Genomic DNA, 19,774 nt, shown 5'->3' on the forward strand with positions numbered 1-19,774 from the left:
ACGTTAAGGTTTTATCAAAGTAATGCTATTCTGTTAATTAGAAGGTAGTGCAAGATTTCATGGAATCATTGAAGCCATAGTTAGGCAAAAAAACAAAACAAACCAAAAACAAAGAATCACTGGTTAAAATATCACAAACGTCAGAAAGAAAACATGCCAAACGAGTGGTTAGGATGCTGAAAGAGTCGACTCTTATTGGAGTCAAATGATCTGACTGACTGAGAAGAGACAGATTTTCCACCACTGTTGGAAATCAGTGCTACCGGTTTATTTGTGGGGACTCTATCGTAGGACTTCGAGCTGTTAAAAAGGAGAAGTTTGTAATTATTAGAAGCCCTCTGCTGCCTGTGAGGTGAAGTGCAATCGACAAGCGTGACACGTTTCGCCAGCAGACTCCGCTCGCTCTGCTGAAGCGACATAAATCTCAGGGTGCTATTTTTAAGAAAATGGGAAGCAGCTCTGTAGAGAATGTGGCCGGGGCTTATTTCTAGGCCCAAAAACTGTAAACACGAGCCTGAAATGAAGAAACCATCCAGATGCATTGCGCTGCAACAGGGAAGGTGTGTGCACAATCTAACCATAACAATGTTGCCACTCAAGTATCTGAACTAACTAGTTTAACGGACTGTCCAGATCTCTGTTCGTGCTTTTCAGAAAAGTTACGCTTTTTTTTTTTTTTTCCTAGAAGGGCTCCACTGATAGAAACCTGAGACAAATATGTAGATCGTTATGTTTAATCACATAAGGGCACGTTATTAGCTACTACCTCTCAATGCATTACTATTATGAAACCATCATGGTTGTAGCTGTGATTGCTGTGTCTGAAACCATGCTCTATCTTTCTCAATAGGAAGTACAATAACATGACGAGTCGTGCTCGACGTTATCTCGCTCTTTCCTTCAAATCACTCAAAACTTATGGTTCTGTTTGTCTCTTTGCGTAATTTGTATGCTGATCGGACACTCTGCGTAATCTGTTTACTTAAGTGAAGAAGGAGGTAGTGGTAGTCCACCTCGTGCATGTGTATATCGTGTACGCCACAACCAGGGCACGTTTTACTCCGTGTAATCACCTAGCTCGACTGTCGCTGTGAATCTACAGTCTTGGCTAGAAAGAAATCAGCCCCGGCTTCACTTCTTCATATCCTGGCATATTTTTATTCATGTGTGCATGTAGTGACGCTGTCCTCGCAGTTAAAAATACACCCGGGCAGTAAATAAGATGACGTGGATGCCAAAAGCGAGCCTTATTATTGTGTATTCTTCTCTCAAAGAGAGGGAGGGCTTAGCCCTGTGAGCCCATTTCTATTCGCTGGAGCTGACGTAATGGGAATGGCAAGTGGGTTCTGGGCCAATGTGGTCCAAAGGGAAGTGTAAAAGCTCAAAGCTGTAAACATGCTGTCTGTTCAAGGCTGGATGTTTTTAATTTTCAAGCAGACAGATTTGGATGAATTCCACACCATCAGTTAGCAATATGTAGGTCAGATACAGTGTTATGTGAGGGCCATCACTCGGCCGTTACTCGTTTTGCTCGACCCGGATCCTACTCATGAACATACCAGGAATACACAAGTTGAAATCTTAACAGATATTTAGCCATATAGAGCAGAACATTTAGATACACTCGCTGTCCACTTTATTAGGAACACCTGTACATTCATGCAGTTATCTAATCAGCCAGTTAAGTGGCAGCAGCACAATGCGTAAAATGATGCAGATACAGGTCAAGATCCAACGTTCTGTTTAAACTCTAGACACTGGTGTGTGTGAAATTCCCAAGAGATCAGCAGTTTCGGAAATACTCAAACCAGCTCATCTGGCACCAAAAATTATGCCACGGTTAAAGTCACAGAAAACACTTTTTTTTTCTTCTTCTTCATTCTGATGTTTGTCGTGAACATTAAGTGAAGCTCTTGACCCGTATTTATATTTACATTTAGCGTGCTGCATTTGGCGGACACCCTTATCCAGAGCGACTTACATTTACCTCATTTATACAGCTGAGCAGTTGAGGGTTAAGGGCCTTGCTCAGTGGCCCAGCAGTGGCAGCTTGGCGGTACTGGGGTTTGAACTTACGGCCTTCCGATCAGTATAGCATCTTAACCACTGAGCTCCATCTGCTGTATCTGCATGATTGTTTGCATTGTGCTGCTGCCACATGATTGGCTGCAGCAGGGTGTGACATGGGTCCTTTTCTGCAGGTGTACAGGTGTTCCTAATAAAGTGGACGGTGAGTGTATATAGCAGAATATTTAGAGACATATAGCAGGACATACTGTATAGCTAAAGCTGAAGTATCTCTTGTTGACACATTTGTGAATGAAGTGCTCCCTCTAGTGGGTTTACAGGTAGAATACGAACACAGACCACTACATGGGATTGAATGTGGGAGATAAATGAAATAAAAAGAAAGGATTATACTACCGAAACATCATAACATGATTATTTGGGTGAAATGTTTCATTTAATGCTTTTAATTAAAAAAAACAAAAAAAAAAACATTACAGTTAACTGTTGATTATAAATGACGTCATGAAAAATTGGACCATATTGTAAATGAAACAGTTTTAGTTACATTGGCGTAAAAATTGGTTTTATTCTCGCCGGAAGTGACGCGCTGTTACGGGGGAAAACGTGTTTAGGATTCGTGGAAACATATGGTGAAGTTATGCCTGAAACACAAATGATTGCATAAAACATAGAACCGGTGATCCAAATTTGCGTTTTTATTTAAAATCTTTCATTAAAAAATTATATTATGTGCTTCATTTTTTTATTTAGTATTTTTGTTTTTGTAGCCTGCCTCCTGGGGTTGGATCGTTTATATTCTTATATTGTTGTCTATATGTATACGGTATATGATATAATAATTGTGTTGATCCTTGTTTTATTTAATTATTTATTTATTATATATAAAATAAATAAATAAAACGAGGAGACAGAAATGTCAGCAATGCATTGATTTTAATCATTTCCTTCTAATTAAACATGATTAATTAAATCATACCAGTATCCATAAAAAGGGCTTCCTCGTTTTATAATTATTCCAAAATCAAGAAAAAACAAATGACAAATTAATAAATAATTTCCCATACTTATATTATAAATAATTAATAACTACCGGAATGTAAACTATTTTCAAGCTTATAACCAAATTCTTTTTATATATATATATATATGCTTTTAATTGTTTCTGAAATGTTTTATTGGTTTGGTCTTAAATCATTATATCGAAAAAATAATGATTAAAAATTAGAATAAATCCATATAGCGGCAAGAAAGTGTTTCCGGGTGAAAGGTTGCGCGTCATTCCAAAATGGCTGCTCCCATGGAGTTGTACTGTTGGAAAGGCGATTATGGCTTACCATCGGTCGATGTGGATTGTTTAACTGTGCTGGTAAGAATAATTCCCAGATTAAAATAAATATCCGTTGCCCGGATTGTGTGATCCATTTCCGGCGTATTGTTTTTTAATAATAATAATAATAATTTTGAAGCGTTTTCCGGTTTGTGAGCTGGAAGTGACCTCAGCTACTCACTCCATCAAGAATTAAAGCTATCTAAATTCTAAATCCTAAATCACTCAGCAATTATTATTTAAATATAGGAAATGAAGCACAGGGCCAAAGCAGTACAGTTTATATCCAATACACAGCCATGTGAGAGTCAGATCCCTGAGTTACTCCCTATAACTGCATTACATATCAGTAATGACCTGTATTTAATACTCTGTATGTCTCAAGAGGACCTAAGTGGGAACACTGCTCGTTATTTCATATGCAGGTTCACTACATTAGGTATAAAACCATAGCTTTGTCGCCCTGTGTAGTGTGTTGTATGTTTAATTGAGCAGATGGTTATTTGAGTTACTATATTCTTTATAAGTCTGAGCTGTTGTCAAGGCTAAGACCAGGACTAGCTCGACTGAGATCGAGTCAGGACAGAATCTTATGGGGGTTGGAGTGAAGTTCGAGTCCAAATGAAATCACGATTAAAAACTGTTAAGTTCTTTTCAAGGCCGAGCCTTCACTTCAGCTCGCTTCATTGGTGCCAGTAACTGGGCTGGTTTGTATAAGAAGGAATGACTTCTTGACAGATTTTTGTGCACGTGAAAAGAAAGACAACATAGGCGTTGTTGTTGTTGTTGTTGTTGTTGTTGTTGTTGTTATTATTATTATTATTTTAGAAAACTTTCAGTTGAAACCAAGACCATATTTAATATGACCAATGCACAAGAGTCAAGTCCAAGTACAAATGCCCAATAAGTCAGAGACAAGTCCAAGTCAATACAAAAAACATCTTAAACACCTGTTTAAGTCCACTACTGATGCTTTCTACAATCTTATAATGATAACGATTGAGTCTTTATCGGTCACATATACAGTGGGGGAAGCAAGTATTGAACGCGTCACCATTTTTTTTCATTTTTTTTTTTCAGTAGATATATTTCCTATGAGGCTATTCACATGAAATTCTCACCAGACATCAGTATTAACTCAAGAAATTAAAATAAATAAAGTTATGTGTAATAAAGTGGAATGACACGGGGGGGGAAAAAAAGTATTGAACACACTAAGAAAAAGCCGTTCTCCAAGGTAAGGTAAGGCAAGGATGTATGACTGTTCGGGTGCTATTTCCTGTACGACTTCACTTCAGGAAGTATGACGTAATGGCTTTGGCACCCTTCATAATGCACAACATGTCCAGATGGGAATTCAGCTGTATATTAGTGCACTTTACTGTATGAGATTTTCGCTTTCACCCTAAGTTCGACAGGAACCCGTTTAACATTCAGCCGCCTGCCCACTATATCACAGGCTCCCATCCCTGGTCCTGGGGAAGTGTTTCCCCTGCTCTAACACACTAGATCCTGTGTCTCAGCGGAAATAACTCTAAAATGTACAGGGCAGGGGGTGCACCAGGACTGCGGATGGGAACCAAAGCCTTATACAATGCGATGCGTACGGTGTGAATATGAGGAATTTGGGAATTATGTTTACTCTGTCGAAAAGTCTTCATGTGTACACACCCGAAGTAGTGGTGGCCTTGTTTATCGTGCTGGATACAAATGAGTTTAGCAGTTCGTAGGAGCGCTTACACAAGAAAGCGGGTGTTGAACTTCAGGTTTGTCTGATAAAATGTTTATAACCTATGATAGCATCTGGGTTTGTGTAAATGTACGTATAAGGGGACTCTCTAATGTGAACCTCGAGTGATCGACTTAAAATGTATCACTGGTGATAAGTTACAGTGATTTTTATATACGGATTACGCCGACACTTATTAAAATGAAATGTATTTAAATCACTTTTTTTATTACTCACACAGATTCAAACCAAGTCCATGAAATAAGAAAAATAAGACTCGTCATTCAATGACATATTTAGCAGTAAGACCATGTAATATTCAACAGTGGCCATAAATTTTCTCTCTCTCAGTGTGTGTGTGTGTGTATGTGTGTGTGTATAAATATATATATATATATATATATATAATGAGTTGCTATCTGAGGCTCTTTCTAGCCTGTAACGTTATGGCTCTGCCTTGTTGAGTGTGTAATCACATGATAACATCAGCAGAAAGAGAAAAATGGAGAGGGTGTGTTATCTATCTGTCCAGAACAGCTGCTTAAACTCAGAGAGAGAGAGAGAGAGAGAGAGAGAGAGAAGGGCAGAGAGAGAGAAAGATAGACAGAGACAGCTCTGGTCTTGTGGAAAAGACGTACAGTAAGGCAGCTTGGTGTGTAATTCCTGCTTAATTGTGTTGTTTCTATTTTCTTAATCGTACACAGATTTGATTTTACTGTACAGCGCTTGGGCTGACATTGCTGTCTTTAAATAAACTAAATGTATAAAGCTGACTTGATGTGACTGAATGATCTGAGTGGGTGGATATGTGAGTAAACGGATGGGTGGGTTGATGAGTGAGTGGGTTGATGGATGGATGGGTGGGTGGATCGATCAGTAACTAGGTTGGTGAATGGGTGGGTGTGTATGAATGGGTGGATGCGTGAGTAAACAGATGGATGGGTTGATGGAAGGATGGTTGAATGGATGGATGGGTAGGTGGATCAATACGTAGGTTGATGGATGAATGAATGGATGGGTTTTAGGTTTGTAAGTAAGTTGGTTGATGAATGGGTTGGTGGGTGTGTGAGTGGGCGGATGCATGAGTAAATGGATGTGTGGGTGGATCTAAGGATGGATGGATGGGTGGGTTGATCTAAGGATGGATGGATGGGTGGGTTGATCTAAGGATGGATGGATGGGTGGGTGGATCAGTAAGTAGGATGATGAATGCGTGGGTGGATGTGTGAGTAAACGGATGGGTGGGTTGATGGATGGATGGGTGGGTGGGTGGGTGGATCAGTAAGTAGGTTGATGGATGGATGAATGAATTAATGGGTTGTAGGTTTGTAAGTAAGTTGGTTGAAGAATGGGTGGGTGGGTGTGTGAGTGGGCGGATGCATGAGTAAATGGATGGGTAGGTTGATCTAAGGATGGATGGATGGGTGGGTGGATCAGTAAGTAGGATGATGAATGGGTGGGTGTGTGAGTGGGCGGATGCATGAGTAAACGGATGGGTAGGTTGATCTAAGGATGGATGGATGGGTGGGTGGATCAGTAAGTAGGATGATGAATGGGTGGGCGGATGCGTGAGTAAACGGATGGGTGGGTTGATGGATGGATGGATGGTTGGGTCTCTGCTTTTAGGACATCACTTTAGGTTTGTTTCCACAAGACATCACAGGTTGTGTGTTTGATGGATTGAGTGTGTGAGTTGTGAAAGTTCTGACCCTCACTGTGGAGTTCTGTTCTTCCGAAGGAACTGTTCTCCAGCTTGTTCATCTCCTAAACATTTCCCAGCTGAACTTGAACGTGTGAGCTTCGCTCTCTGTAATCCTCACTCATTATAGAAGTTTAACTTCCATGTCATGTGGTCGAGCTTCAGTAGAAAATTTCTCTCATCCCGCTTTAATTGGGAAGCTTTTCTTTGTTCCCATGGTTACTGTGAAAACAAGCTTAAGCGTGCAGATGATAATTACATTGTAAAACAAAAGGAGCTTCTTTACCTGCAGCTTCACACCGATTATAACATCAGAGTGAAAGGTTGAGATGTTTATTCATACCTATGTTAATGATGGGGTTTCTCACATCTCTCGCTCCAGTAGAAGATACTCCATCATTCGGGAATGTATAATAACCGTCCAACCCAGTATCGTGGTATCTGCTGTTAACCTCCCGTTTTCTTAAAAACGTCGTAAAATTGGATTTTATGGATTCCTCTGTGGATCTGGTGCTTAGCCAAGAAATTTCTAGCCACTCGTAGAATTTCTTGCTGTTAGCCACTTCCTTTATCTGTCGATGATGCGTCTTACGGAGGGGCTTGGTCTTCCATGATGTTTACTCTGCTTCCGCATCATCCTCCATCTTCTGCCGCCTGAGCTACTCTCTTAGCAGTTCATCCCGTTTGTTCAGGTTTCTCTCTATGTATTTTGTCTGTCTTTTGTTTGTGTTTTTGTTTGTTCCGTCTTGTGTACATACTTGTCTGTGTGTTTTGTCTCTGTGTATCTTGTCTGAATATATATCAAATATATAAATGTGCAATATACTGTGTGTGTATTAAATATGGAATAAAACATGATGGCACATGCCATCTCCTTCTCGTTTTGTCTCTTAAACGCCGCCCCGTTCTCATTTTGTCTCTTAAACGCCGCCCGGTTCTCGTTTTGTCTCTTAAACGCCGCCCGGTTCTCGTTTTGTCTCTTAAACGCCGCCCCGTTCTCGTTTTGTCTCTTAAACTCCGCCCCGTTCTCGTTTTGACTCTTAAACGCCGCCCCGTTCTCGTTTTGTCTCTTAAACGCCGCCCCGTTCTCGTTTTGTCTCTTAAACGCCACCCCGTTCTCGTTTTGACTCTTAAACGCCGCCCCGTTCTCGTTTTGTTTCTTAAACGCCGTCCCGTTCTCGTTTTGTCTCTTAAACGCCGCCCCGTTCTCGTTTTGTCTCTTAAACGCCGCCCCGTTCTCGTTTTGTCTCTTAAACGCCGCCCCGTTCTCGTTTTGTCTCTTAAACGCCCCCCCGTTCTCGTTTTGACTCTTAAACGCCGCCCCGTTCTCGTTTTGTCTCTTAAACGCCGCCCCGTTCTCGTTTTGTCTCTTAAACGCCCCCCCGTTCTCGTTTTGACTCTTAAACGCCGCCCCGTTCTCGTTTTGTCTCTTAAACGCCGCCCCGTTCTCGTTTTGTCTCTTAAACGCCGCCCCGTTCTCGTTTTGTCTCTTAAACGCCGCCCCGTTCTCGTTTTGACTCTTAAACGCCGCCCCGTTCTCGTTTTGACTCTTAAACGCCGCCCGTTCTCGTTTTGTCTCTTAAACGCCGCCCCGTTCTCGTTTTGTCTCTTAAACGCCGCCCCGTTCTCGTTTTGTCTCTTAAACGCCGCCCCGTTCTCGTCTTGACTCTTAAACGCCGCCCCGTTCTCGTTTTGACTCTTAAACGCCGCCCCGTTCTCGCTTTGACTCTTAAACGCCGCCCCGTTCTCGTTTTGACTCTTAAACGCCGCCCCGTTCTCGTCTTGACTCTTAAACGCCGCCCCGTTCTCGCTTTGACTCTTAAACGCCGCCCCGTTCTCGTTTTGTCTCTTAAACGCCGCCCCGTTCTCGTCTTGACTCTTAAACGCCGCCCCGTTCTCGTCTTGACTCTTAAACGCCGCCCCGTTCTCGCTTTGACTCTTAAACGCCGCCCCGTTCTCGTTTTGTCTCTTAAACGCCGCCCCGTTCTCGTTTTGTCTCTTAAACGCCGCCCCGTTCTCGTTTTGTCTCTTAAACGCCGCCCCGTTCTCGTTTTGTCTCTTAAACGCCGCCCCGTTCTCGTTTTGTCTCTTAAACGCCGCCCCGTTCTCGTTTTGTCTCTTAAACGCCGCCCCGTTCTCGTTTTGACTCTTAAACGCCGCCCGTTCTCGTTTTGTCTCTTAAACGCCGCCCCGTTCTCGTTTTGTCTCTTAAACGCCGCCCCGTTCTCGTCTTGACTCTTAAACGCCGCCCCGTTCTCGCTTTGACTCTTAAACGCCGCCCCGTTCTCGTTTTGACTCTTAAACGCCGCCCCGTTCTCGTTTTGACTCTTAAACGCCGCCCCGTTCTCGTTTTGTCTCTTAAACTCCGCCCCGTTCTCGTTTTGTCTCTTAAACGCCGCCCCGTTCTCGTTTTGTCTCTTAAACGCCGCCCCGTTCTCGTTTTGTCTCTTAAACGCCGCCCCGTTCTCGTTTTGACTCTTAAACGCCGCCCCGTTCTCGTTTTGTCTCTTAAACTCCGCCCCGTTCTCGTTTTGACTCTTAAACACTGCTGTTTTCTATCGTTTTCTTCTCCAGGCCTATGCCAAGTTTGCAGGTGCCCCGCTCAAAGTTCACAAGATCACCAACCCATGGAGAAGCCCAACAGGTGGGAATGTCAGATTCTTTCTGCTCAAATTACTCTTACCCCCCCCAGGAAAAGATTTGGAGTAAACCCCTGTGTTTCAGTTCTGTTTGCTCCCTCATGCACTTGCTCTAATGACTACCGTAGAGGAACACTCTCAGCCTCCTTGTAACCAGCTAGCCTTGCTAACACACTCCCTGCCTTGCTAACGCACTAAATATCTCCTGTCCTGTGCTTCACTCTGGTTCATTCATACAGAATTGCGCTCGTCAGCTTTCATTTTTATCCCAAATCATTCAAAGGTTGCATGTCGGATAACACGATACGAGAGAAAACATCCAGCCTCCATGTAGCTGGCGTAGCTTGTCGATTTGCTAACATACTGCTTTGCTAATCAGTTAGCAGGATAAACCAATAATGCTAATCGGCGATCATGTTAGTTGGAGGAGTCGAAAGACATGAAATGTTATATACTTTTTAGAGATTCTTAAGTGCTTTTAGTACTCCTGGGTGCTAAAAGTCTTTTATTTGGGAGAAAATATGCTCTTGAGGTAAATTGTGCTTCATTCGAATCGATCATAGTGATGAAAAGATTCTGGAGGGAAAGGATTTTATATATATATATATATATATATATATATATATATATATATATATATATATATATATATATATATATATATATAAAGCGTATTTATCACCATTTTCTGTCATCCATAGTTTATCATTTAAACCCTTTAAGTACTTTTAACATGTAGTAGTCATGGCTAACGTTTGTGTTAAGAAATATTTATAAATGAAACGAAAGGATGATGTAAAAAGTTGTGAATTAGGTCATTAGAAAGGTTGTGTTTGTTAAACTGACGTAATTTACACTGTATATTACACTATTGTTATTCTATGTTTTCTCCTTCCTCTTCTTCTGCTTCTTATTATTATTATTATTATTCTGCATCTTCTTCTGGCTAGTGTGTATATGGCAGCCCATAGAGCCGTCTGGTAAAAAGTTGTGAAATTTGGAACACTGATTGGGGCGGGTCTAAGGAACATTCCGACCAAATCTGGGCCAAGTGTCCGTCATCAAAATACGCACATCGTGCGTGAGCCTATGACGAATCCCTTTGCCTAAAGTTGCTATGGCAACAATTTAGTGCAGCTTTCATAGCAGCTTTATTTTTCTCGTTCTTGTTTCCTCCATGCCGGGGATCTAAAATGTTATGGAAAATTCTAGTCATGTCACCTCCGTTCAACACCCCACCACCGTATTTTTCCATTTAGACGGTTCACGTTATGGAGAGTTCACCGTGTTGGACGCCGCTGGTCGCCTGACGGTCTTTATGTGAAGTCTTTACACAAAGAATGCGGTGCTGGGGGAGAAATATATACGAGCCGACGTAGGGAACGTGTCCTGCATGCTCAATCGCTTACGGGTCAAAGGGTCGGGCATTTCCTGTCTCTGTTAATCCTTTACGCCGTGTATTTATCTTGCACTCCTGCGGGTGGACGGTTAGCAGGACATTTTTTCCCCCAAAGTCTCTTGACATGTAGCAGTCTCTGAAAAAGAGCTTTGTTTATTACAATGACACTACACGCTGTCTGCATACGGTGTGTGTTTTATTTTCCTTCTTCCAATATTTAATTCTCTAACAGGTACGCTGCCTGCTCTGAAGACCAGAGAAGAAGGCAGTTTATCACAGCCGAGTAAGATCATCATCCAGCTCAGGAAGCAGGTGAGTGACCTTTTACTGACCCCTGACCCTGACATCAAGGTCACAGTAAACCATTCATGAATTCCTCTTACCTTCGAACTTGTGTAAAGTGGTGCGCTACAGTCAGTAATTATGCACTGAACGGATTACAGCGTCTGCTGAAAATACGACGTGTCGTATGTAACAAATACGACATTCGCTGTCGTAGGAAAATAAACAACAACAGACTGGCGTGACGAAGCGGAGGAACTTTTACCGTTCCGAAGTTGGTTATTTTCTGATAACGGCACGTCTTGCAGTGTTCCATTTCTTCGCATAGCGCGAAAATTTTTATTAAAACGTATTAAACAGTCATACTTTTTTTTTCTTATCCGTTTATAGTTACATTTAAGTTAACTCTCTTTACGTTAATAAGTCTTGTCTTGTTACCGAGAAACCAGAAAGCGTAAATCTCCTCTGTCCTGTGTCGGAGAAAATACCGGCACTGGAGACTCCTTCCATCAATGTCCAAGAGATGCCGTGTCGCAGAAAACGTCCCCATGACATCAACAGTTTCCTTGGTTGTAGAACACGTCGTTTCTGTTACCGTGGAAACGATCCGTTATCGGAACGTATTACTGAAGAGAACGGAAAATACTCTCGGGTTTAAATCCTTAATAGGAGCTACGGTGTGTTCACAGGGAAGCGATGCGAGGTGTTTAAAGGGTTAAACGTATGGGCATTTCTATCAGGAAGGCTTTGGGGTCAGTTCTGTGGCATCTGTAACTGGAAAAGCCGCTTTCTAACGTTAATCCGACTCTCTGTTGCGTTTCAGAAATATAACGCCGATTACGATCTCTCGGCTAAAGAGGGCGCGGACACGCTCGCCTTCGTGTCCTTACTGGAGGAGAAGCTGCTGCCCGCTGTGGTGAGTCCCGAGAGATGATCGCTTTTAAAGTTGATTTAAGTCACGCTGTGTGTGTACGTCCCGGATCACAACGTTCAGTGGAGCAACACTGACTCTTAAACCTTTTAAAGTGTCTTATACGGTATACTCGCAACACGACACAGAACAAATCCCGCCTCTATCCACTTTCAGTGCATTTTGTAAGTATTCCTTGATTACTCTGTTTAAGTGATTATTTTTGTTTATATGTAATATATAGATATGATATATCCTATCATGTCATGTGACGGTGAACTGGTTGGAAGGTGAGCGTAAATAAATAAGTGATGTTGGACGTGAGCCGTGTTAAAGTAATGATCTGTAATTTGCACAGCGGGGAGTGTTCGAACCTTCTGGCCTTTTCCCGTACGTTTGTGTCCGTGTGTTCAAGCAGCTTTACTTTGAAAACTATGGAAAGAAAGAAGTATGTATAAATAATAACAGATGCTGGCACTGTCCTGATCACGTCCTGATTGCGATTATAACAGAGTAATAAACACTGTTATTCTGCGTATTCTGAGAAACAGTGAAAGAATGGAGCTGTGTGCGCATGCGCGTGTGTGCGTGTGTGTACACCACATGTCGAGTGTCCGAAGTCCCCCGAGCGATCCGGTCCCCCTGTGTTTAACTCTGGATAATGACAGGAACAGGAGACTTTCCAGCTCATCAACGTGCCATAAACTGAGTTATGAGTGGAAACCACCATCTTCTTTAAAGAAGAACCACCACTTAAACCGTGTGTGTGTGTGTGTGTGTGTGTGTGTTTGATATCTGGCACTTTGCATACATCCTGGAACCTGTACGTGTGTGTGGATTATATCTGTAATCTTGTCCTGTGTTAGCTTTATAACTTAAAAAAATAATAATCAGAGAAATCCGATACACTAATACATTAACACGTTAGCATGCTAGCCTGCTTCGTTCGTACATTAGCCTGTTAGCGTGCTGGCGTAATATTTATTTATTTATTTAGTTATTTATTTATTTATTTATTATTATGCAACATGCATCAGTAAAGTAAATTTCTATAAATCTGAAAATATAAGATTATTATTTGATTATTATGTTAGAATACCTACTGTAGAAGAACATTTAAAGTTGCTTAATAAAAGAAAAATCGGACTAAAGCTAACGTATGTTAAATATATATATATTTTCCATGTTAATGAAGGTAAATATAAAAAGCATAAAGTCATTATTATTTGTTTGTTGTTGTTTTAAATCGATAAATTTTCACAAAAGTGATTTCAGCTGCTAGTTTAGTTGAACGCTTCTGTTTTTCCTCTCTCACATGCACATCCTTTTCTCGCCCTCCCTCTTTTCTCGCCCTCCCTCCCTCCAGATTTACACGCAATGGGTCGACGCTAAAAATTACGTAGACGTGACGCGGCGCTGGTACGCTGAACACACCCCGTTCCCCCTGAACTTCCTGCTGCCAAACCGCATGCACTCGAGGCAGATAGAGAGGCTGAGGCTTATCAGAGGGGACGCCATACTGGAGCCTGAGGAGCAGCTGGAGAAAGAGGTGAGAGGACGAGGAGATCCCTGATGAGATTTTTCTCCCCTTTGCGTAGCCTAGTTTAGTTTGTGTCCCGTTAGAGTTGCTCTCCTGATCTCCCTTCAGGATTTCACGATTTTGAAATGAACGCAAAATCAAGCAAACGCCGCAATATTCCGGAAGACCTCGCAATTTTTCTAAAATTGCCACAAATTTTTCCGCAGATTTGGACAAAGCTCACGTGACGTCATCACGACGCGCGTTCAGCCAACGCGCATTTCGCTTCACGTGCGTCAAACATGAGTACAGCTAAAAGGTCTCGTTTACCAACAAACATCGCCGGGAAAGAGCGTGCGAAACATTGTTGTGCGATTCAAGTAGTTTTCTGAAAGAAACAAAAAAAACCCCCTCCAGATTTTGAAAAACGCCGCAGGAAAACCGAGCAGAAGCTCTGTGAAGTCCTGTACGGACCGTCACCGTGATGAAGGTCGATACACAGACACATCTACTGCTGAAACCTTGTAACTCACTTTATAGCTTTTGTTTGTTCAATCACTACAAGAATGCTAACTTCCACTAGCACGGCTCTGGTATTGTCCAAGCAAACTGTCATCTCCCCCCCCGGCCCGCAGGCTGTCTGCTAGATGTTGTGCACGTTTCTGGCCACAAGCTTCAGAGTCTTGAGTTGCAATCTGATTGGCTCTCTGCTCTTCTGTGTACAGAGCAGTTTCCAATGACTGAAATAAGTTCACCGCGTCCCTTCTTAAAAATGTATTCCGTTGAGATTTGTGTACAGGTAACACGGCTGACGTGTTTCTGCTGACGTCACAGGAAAGGCCTCCGATTGGTCGATTTCAGTGTCGGGCAAATGTCCTTCAGAGAAAGTAGGGAAGGCGGGTCTCGGCTGTTTTTAATGATGAAAGCTAAGCTTGGCCCGAAACTATAGACGTCAGTGGCTGAACGCACGTGAGAGAGGTGTTCTGAACGCCGCCGTTTAGTCTCGTAGTGGTGCTTGCGGCAGCTGGGGAATATTATTAACGGCTCGAATGTTTGCAGCGAATGTTAACAGGGAAGCAGCTACCGGACCTTTTTAACAATCGTTCAGTAACTGCTGGAGTAAGGAATATATTACTTCAGTGGTTCCTGCCGAAATCGAGAACGTCCTGGAGAATGATCTCTGAGAAACCCTGGTGTAATACACACACAGTACATATAGATATAACAGATGTACTGTAGGTTTTAAATCGGATATGTTGTTTTACGGTGCAAGTAGCGGTAGAGTTGGTGCAAAGGTTTGGTATTTGAATGGAACGAAAGGAACGTGTGCTGTATGACATTCACATGCAACGTTTACCAGCAGAAGATTGGGATTTTCCAACAAAACAACAACGGCAAAATCAAACAGAAACTTGAACTGATATATTTAGATTTTTCAACCTGTCACGTAATGGAGACTGAGACCGAAGCAAGTGCAGGTAAGGCAGGTTAATGAGAAGACAAATCCACAGGGTTAGGCAGAAATCAGTAACCATAGACAGGCAAAGCTCCAACCATCATGCAAACAATCCAAACTAGGCAAGGCAGAGAATCAAAGTCGAAGGGAATAGGAAAAAACCCCCCCAAAACCACAGAGACGAGTCAACCGAGCGAAATACTTCACAATGGCTGTGTGTGTGAGAGTCTCTTGGGTAGATTGAGAGCAAGTGTGTGTGTGATTAGTCCTCAGGAGGTGGTGCCGCGTCCGTGTGTTCCGTTGGAAGTTGTAGTTGTCGGCCATGTTTGTAGTTCGTGGTGCGGTCTGGGAAATGGAGTCGCCGGTTTGCCGTGACACGACACAACCATTGATATTTTAATATACGCTATTTAGTATAGCGTTTTGGTACTTCTAATAATGAACGGACATGTACGAAACCCAACCCTGAACATCTTGCTGGTATAGAATAAAGAGTTTTGTCGTAAGGGTATCGTAAAGTGCACCTGTTACGGTTTTTCACATATTCCCGTTCATGTAGTGTGTTATATACGGAGCGGTTTGTGAATGTAAAAACATCTGCAAAGTTTCAAAAATCAAAGCGCACGACGAACGGAGTTATCGACTCCCGAAAGAAGGAACCGATTCTGAACAGCTGAATCGACTCGTTAGTGATTCCAGACTTTACTTCCTGTACTAACCTACGTAGGTTCGTAACAAAAAACCCCGCCTCTGGTCTTCATCGTCTGCTCGCTGACAGCGGTAGACCGATCACGACAGACTGGGACGTCTGACCAATCAGAGCAGAGTATGCTCTCTGAAAGGAGGAGTTTAGAACGAATCCTTTAGAACGGATCATTTGACGAGTCGTTTTGTGACACTGGGGGGGAAACATGTTAACATGTTTTTTTTACTCTGGATGCAGGTAAATCTATCGTACGAGAGCTTTAAAACTAAATTAGACACGTTTCAAAACCGTAATAGGTGCGCTTTAAGTGTGACTTTTGCGTGCCCTTGAGTGTACAGTAATTATTTCTTTACAGTCTTACAATGTTAAATATTGGAACGGTTTTAAAATGACGGGGAAAAAACGGGTAGATTTAAATAAAAAAGAAAAGAAAAAGAAAAACCTCTAACCTAATGTTTTTTCCCCCGTCCTCAGCTTTACCAGGATGCGTTGGAGTGCATGACTCTCCTCTCACAGAGGCTCGGCTCACACAAGTTCTTCTTCGGAGACTCGTAAGTTTGACGTGTAAGTTTAAGCTGAGATGTGTGTGTGTGTGTATTTGTTCTGCTGTGTGTGTGTGTCTGTGATGAGTGTGGTGTTCATCTCCGCAGCCCCTCCTCACTGGACGCGTATGTGTTTGGTCACCTGGCGCCTCTGCTGAAGATTAAACTCCCCAACGCTAAACTCCAGCAGCACCTGAACTCGTTGGAGAACCTTCAGCAGTTCTGCTCCAACATCCTGCTGCTTTATTTCCCCTCAGACAGCCGAGGTTCGCTTTTCCTTCCTCGCCGCGTTGCACCACGGCGCTTCCGAATTCTTCAATCTGATTGGTCAGAAGGTCTTTGACGATGTTTCTATAACAGCAGATCTGAGTAGATCCGGCTGTCAGGCAGATCACAGGTTTATATTCACGCGCTCTTCTAACCGTTTCTATAGTAACAACTTGTGTAGCAGATGCTCCACATAAACGTGGGGTTTTTTTTTTTTGTAATTGTTGTTATGGTTTAGTTTTCTTTTGAGGAGACGTATATTTATAACATTTATGGAAGGAGTCTCCAGTAAGTTAAAGCTGTAACAGTACGTTTTCTGACATCTGACGTTTCTGAGTTTATGCTCTGCGGTCACTCTGGAACACGACGAGCTGATTGTATTTATTTATTTATTTATCTTTTGTCTGATTAATTTCATGAAACAGAAAAAAAAAAAAAAAGGTGGTGAGGGGATGACAGCCGGACTGGTAGTGTAACGTAGATTTAAAGTAACAGCATATATATGATGCATCTATATTTAAAAAGATGGAATGTTATAACGTATAACTTTTGTGGGGACGTTTTACAGCGTTAAACGTAACAATAATGGATTAAAGAAAAAACGTAATGTATTGTTATTTAATAAGAACCGATTGCTTGCAGTGGCAAAATGCCGTGGTTTAAGAGGAATAAAGCTCTTCCAGACATGCTGTTATTGAAAATGAATCAACTCTGGGGTCGTAACAGTAGCTCCGCTTCATCACCCCAGCGGAGTTGATTATTTTCCTCTAAGCGCACCACACACGGCGGATTCGTACTATGTTATAAGATAGCTACAGACGTTGCTATAAGACAGATCAAAGGTCATTATTATTATTATTATTAAGATCTTAAAATGTATCCAATTTGTCTTTCAGTCTTTTTCATCTTTATTTATTTATTTATTTTATTTATTTATTTTTCCACCCAGAAGCTCCGAGCAGAAACACTGCCGTTCACACCGACGCCGGTGACTTTGATAACGAGCCGCACAAGCGGCGCAACCAGATCCTGTCCGTGCTGTTCGCCGTGGCGGCCATGTTGGGTTACGCCGTCCTCAGCGGCATCGTCACCATCCATAGCTCACGATCGCAGCTCGAAGAGCCTCGTCACGACGACGGAGACGAGGATGACGAAGAACAGGAGTGAATTTTTATTTATTTAGTTTTTTTTAAATATATATTAATAAAAAGTGTATATTCTGAATGAATCCCCCTGAGCTCCACTATTAAAGTATTTACGAGCTTGTTGATTAAGCAAGACACACCCTGGTGCTCATGTTTGTGTTTTTTTTTTTTTCTTCTTCTATTGTGTAAAGTGAATTATAAATAAATACATTTTAGAATAATTAATATTAGCATTATTATTTACGGGATTGTTATTCTCTCTGTTTAAGACTGACCTGTAGTGGTGGCATCATCGCAGCAGAGCTTTATGTCTGATATCTAATTGCAAATGCTTCTTTTTTTTGGAGCAGTTATCAGTTATTATATACTTTTCGGGTTTCATTAAAGCTGATGGATTTTTTTCAGCTGATGAGTTGTTTTTTTATTCTATTTTTTTTTAATGGTACGTTATGTCTGATTGAATGTTCTACCCTATATAAAAAGCTATGAAAATGTATATGACTATAAAGAACGTGCGTTAAACCAAATCGATGTTCTCTCAACGTCTTCCTAATTAGAAAAAGAGCTGATTACTAGCTACCATGTTAACTAGCTGGTTTTCTTGCTCACTAGCATCCTTTCGCAACTAGTCTTGCTAACTAGCTATCAGAATAAAGTAATAAAATTCCAACAGTTGTCAACCGTCTTTTGCTACCATGTGCTGGGTTTAAGCCTCCGGTCAATATTATTCTTTTTGTTTTTGTTTTTTTTTCCAGTTAATAGATTTCTGAATTTTCTTTTTGGAGTTTCCATTGTCTTCTGGCTGCTTTGATGTGGGCGGGGCTATATTTGGTGCAGGTGATTCAATTCAATTTCATTTGTATGGTGCTTTTAACAGTGAACATTGTCTCAAAGCAGCTTTACAGAAACCTAAACACAGGACACAGATTTTAAGTGTGTGAGTTTATCTCTATTGAGCAACGGTGGTGAGGAAAAACTCCCTGAGATGATATGAGGAAGAAACCTTGAGAGGAACCGGACTCAGAAGGGAACCCGTCCTCATCTGGGTAACAACGGATAGTGTGAGAGTAAAAGAAAGTTCATGATGGTTTTATATGAAGTCTGTTTGTTGAACTAGTCCACTGTTCACTAAAGGAGACCTGAGTGTAAAACTGTATGTAGTAATTGCAGTCCCAAGGCCATCGCAGCATCCGTAGTCCCAGCAACCACAGCGAGAACGTCCATGTGGAATTGAGGTCCAAAACCATTTCATGGTACTTCAAGCGGTACCGTCCTCAGCAATCTCCAGACTGTAGCCTCCAGTTCTTGAGCGCTCCATCCAGAGGTAGGACATCAGGATGGATCAGGCAGGTCCGGAGAGCAGAAAGGGTCAGGATCACTCGCATCTCCATAAAATAATGTGTGTCTTGACAGAAGGAGAGAGGGAGAGATTGTTCGGTATGCTTACTATGCCGTAATAGATAAGACTGTGTACTTTGCGTAAAAGAAAGTCTATTCATGGTAAGCTTGATGCCAATTCTACCAAAGTACCAACCAAAATGAACCATTACTTACATCAATGACACTTTTACCCCAATCAGAGAATCCAGAGTGACTTCTTTCCCGCTCTTTCAGCCTCTTTGTGCCTGAGTGTGAGCAAAACCACATTTCGTTAGCTGTTTTACTGTGTAAACAGTGTTTTGGTGTAATAGTGGCGACTAGTTCTACTGGTCTGCTAATGCAGATTAGCAGAGTGATTGAGACCTACATGTAGTGCTGTAAACAGGAAGGCAAGCTGGATTTAAATGTTGTAATTGAAACATTTTAAATGTTGTAATTGACTCCATTACTTGCACATGGGGTCGTCGAAAAGCCAAGACTACAGTTGCAAATAGATTTTCTAATGGATTTGTAAGATCAAATCTCACCACCTTGTAAACGGAAAACAGTTCATCTTGATCTTACCGAGCTTCGTGATCCTAAAATGGCGTGAGGTTTCGGTTCAAAGCCAGGTAATGCTCGGTTTAAGTTAACAAAACTGAATGTGTGTGTGTGTGCTGCTTCTGCTCGTTGCAGTTTAATGTTCTGTTGCTCAGTAGCTGGTATGAGGAAGTAGCAATGGTGTAATACGAACTGCAAGTTTG

General features: G+C 41.9%; 1 protein-coding gene and 1 long non-coding RNA gene across 3 annotated transcripts; one reads left to right on the forward strand and one right to left on the reverse strand.

Moving 5' to 3' along the window:
• The first annotated feature begins 3,284 nt into the window (after positions 1–3,284).
• mtx1b (metaxin 1b) lies at positions 3,285–18,321 on the forward strand. Of its 2 annotated transcripts, none has more exons than XM_017481761.3 (8): positions 3,285–3,397; positions 9,361–9,430; positions 11,057–11,136; positions 11,930–12,022; positions 13,383–13,565; positions 16,172–16,248; positions 16,348–16,505; positions 17,456–18,321. In XM_017481761.3, exons 1-8 carry the CDS (start codon positions 3,317–3,319, stop codon positions 17,671–17,673), a joined length of 960 nt encoding a protein of 319 aa, XP_017337250.1. In that variant the 5' UTR covers positions 3,285–3,316; the 3' UTR covers positions 17,674–18,321. The 2 variants fall into 2 exon arrangements, with proteins under 2 accessions (XP_017337250.1, XP_017337251.1); XM_017481762.3 differs by having other exon boundaries at positions 3,303–3,397; positions 17,459–18,321.
• On the reverse strand, positions 18,174–19,774 carry LOC128634088 (uncharacterized). Its single transcript, XR_008397285.1, has 2 exons — positions 19,596–19,774; positions 18,174–19,276 (listed from the first exon to the last, which is right to left on the reverse strand). It is a non-coding gene; the product is annotated as an uncharacterized LOC128634088 (long non-coding RNA).

The sequence above is a fragment of the Ictalurus punctatus genome, chromosome 12 (assembly GCF_001660625.3).
Source record: "Ictalurus punctatus breed USDA103 chromosome 12, Coco_2.0, whole genome shotgun sequence".
In the NCBI taxonomy this organism is placed as follows: domain Eukaryota; kingdom Metazoa; phylum Chordata; class Actinopteri; order Siluriformes; family Ictaluridae; genus Ictalurus; species Ictalurus punctatus.

Excerpts from the sequence above, each read along its gene's own strand:
- mtx1b (XM_017481761.3), top strand. The coding sequence starts at position 3,317 with ATGGCTGCTCCCATGGAGTTGTACTGTTGGAAAGGCGATTATGGCTTA. Across the intron at positions 3,398-9,360 it reads TGGATTGTTTAACTGTGCTG|GCCTATGCCAAGTTTGCAGG; the intron begins GTAAGAATAATT and ends TTTCTTCTCCAG. Across the intron at positions 13,566-16,171 it reads AGGAGCAGCTGGAGAAAGAG|CTTTACCAGGATGCGTTGGA; the intron begins GTGAGAGGACGA and ends CCCCGTCCTCAG.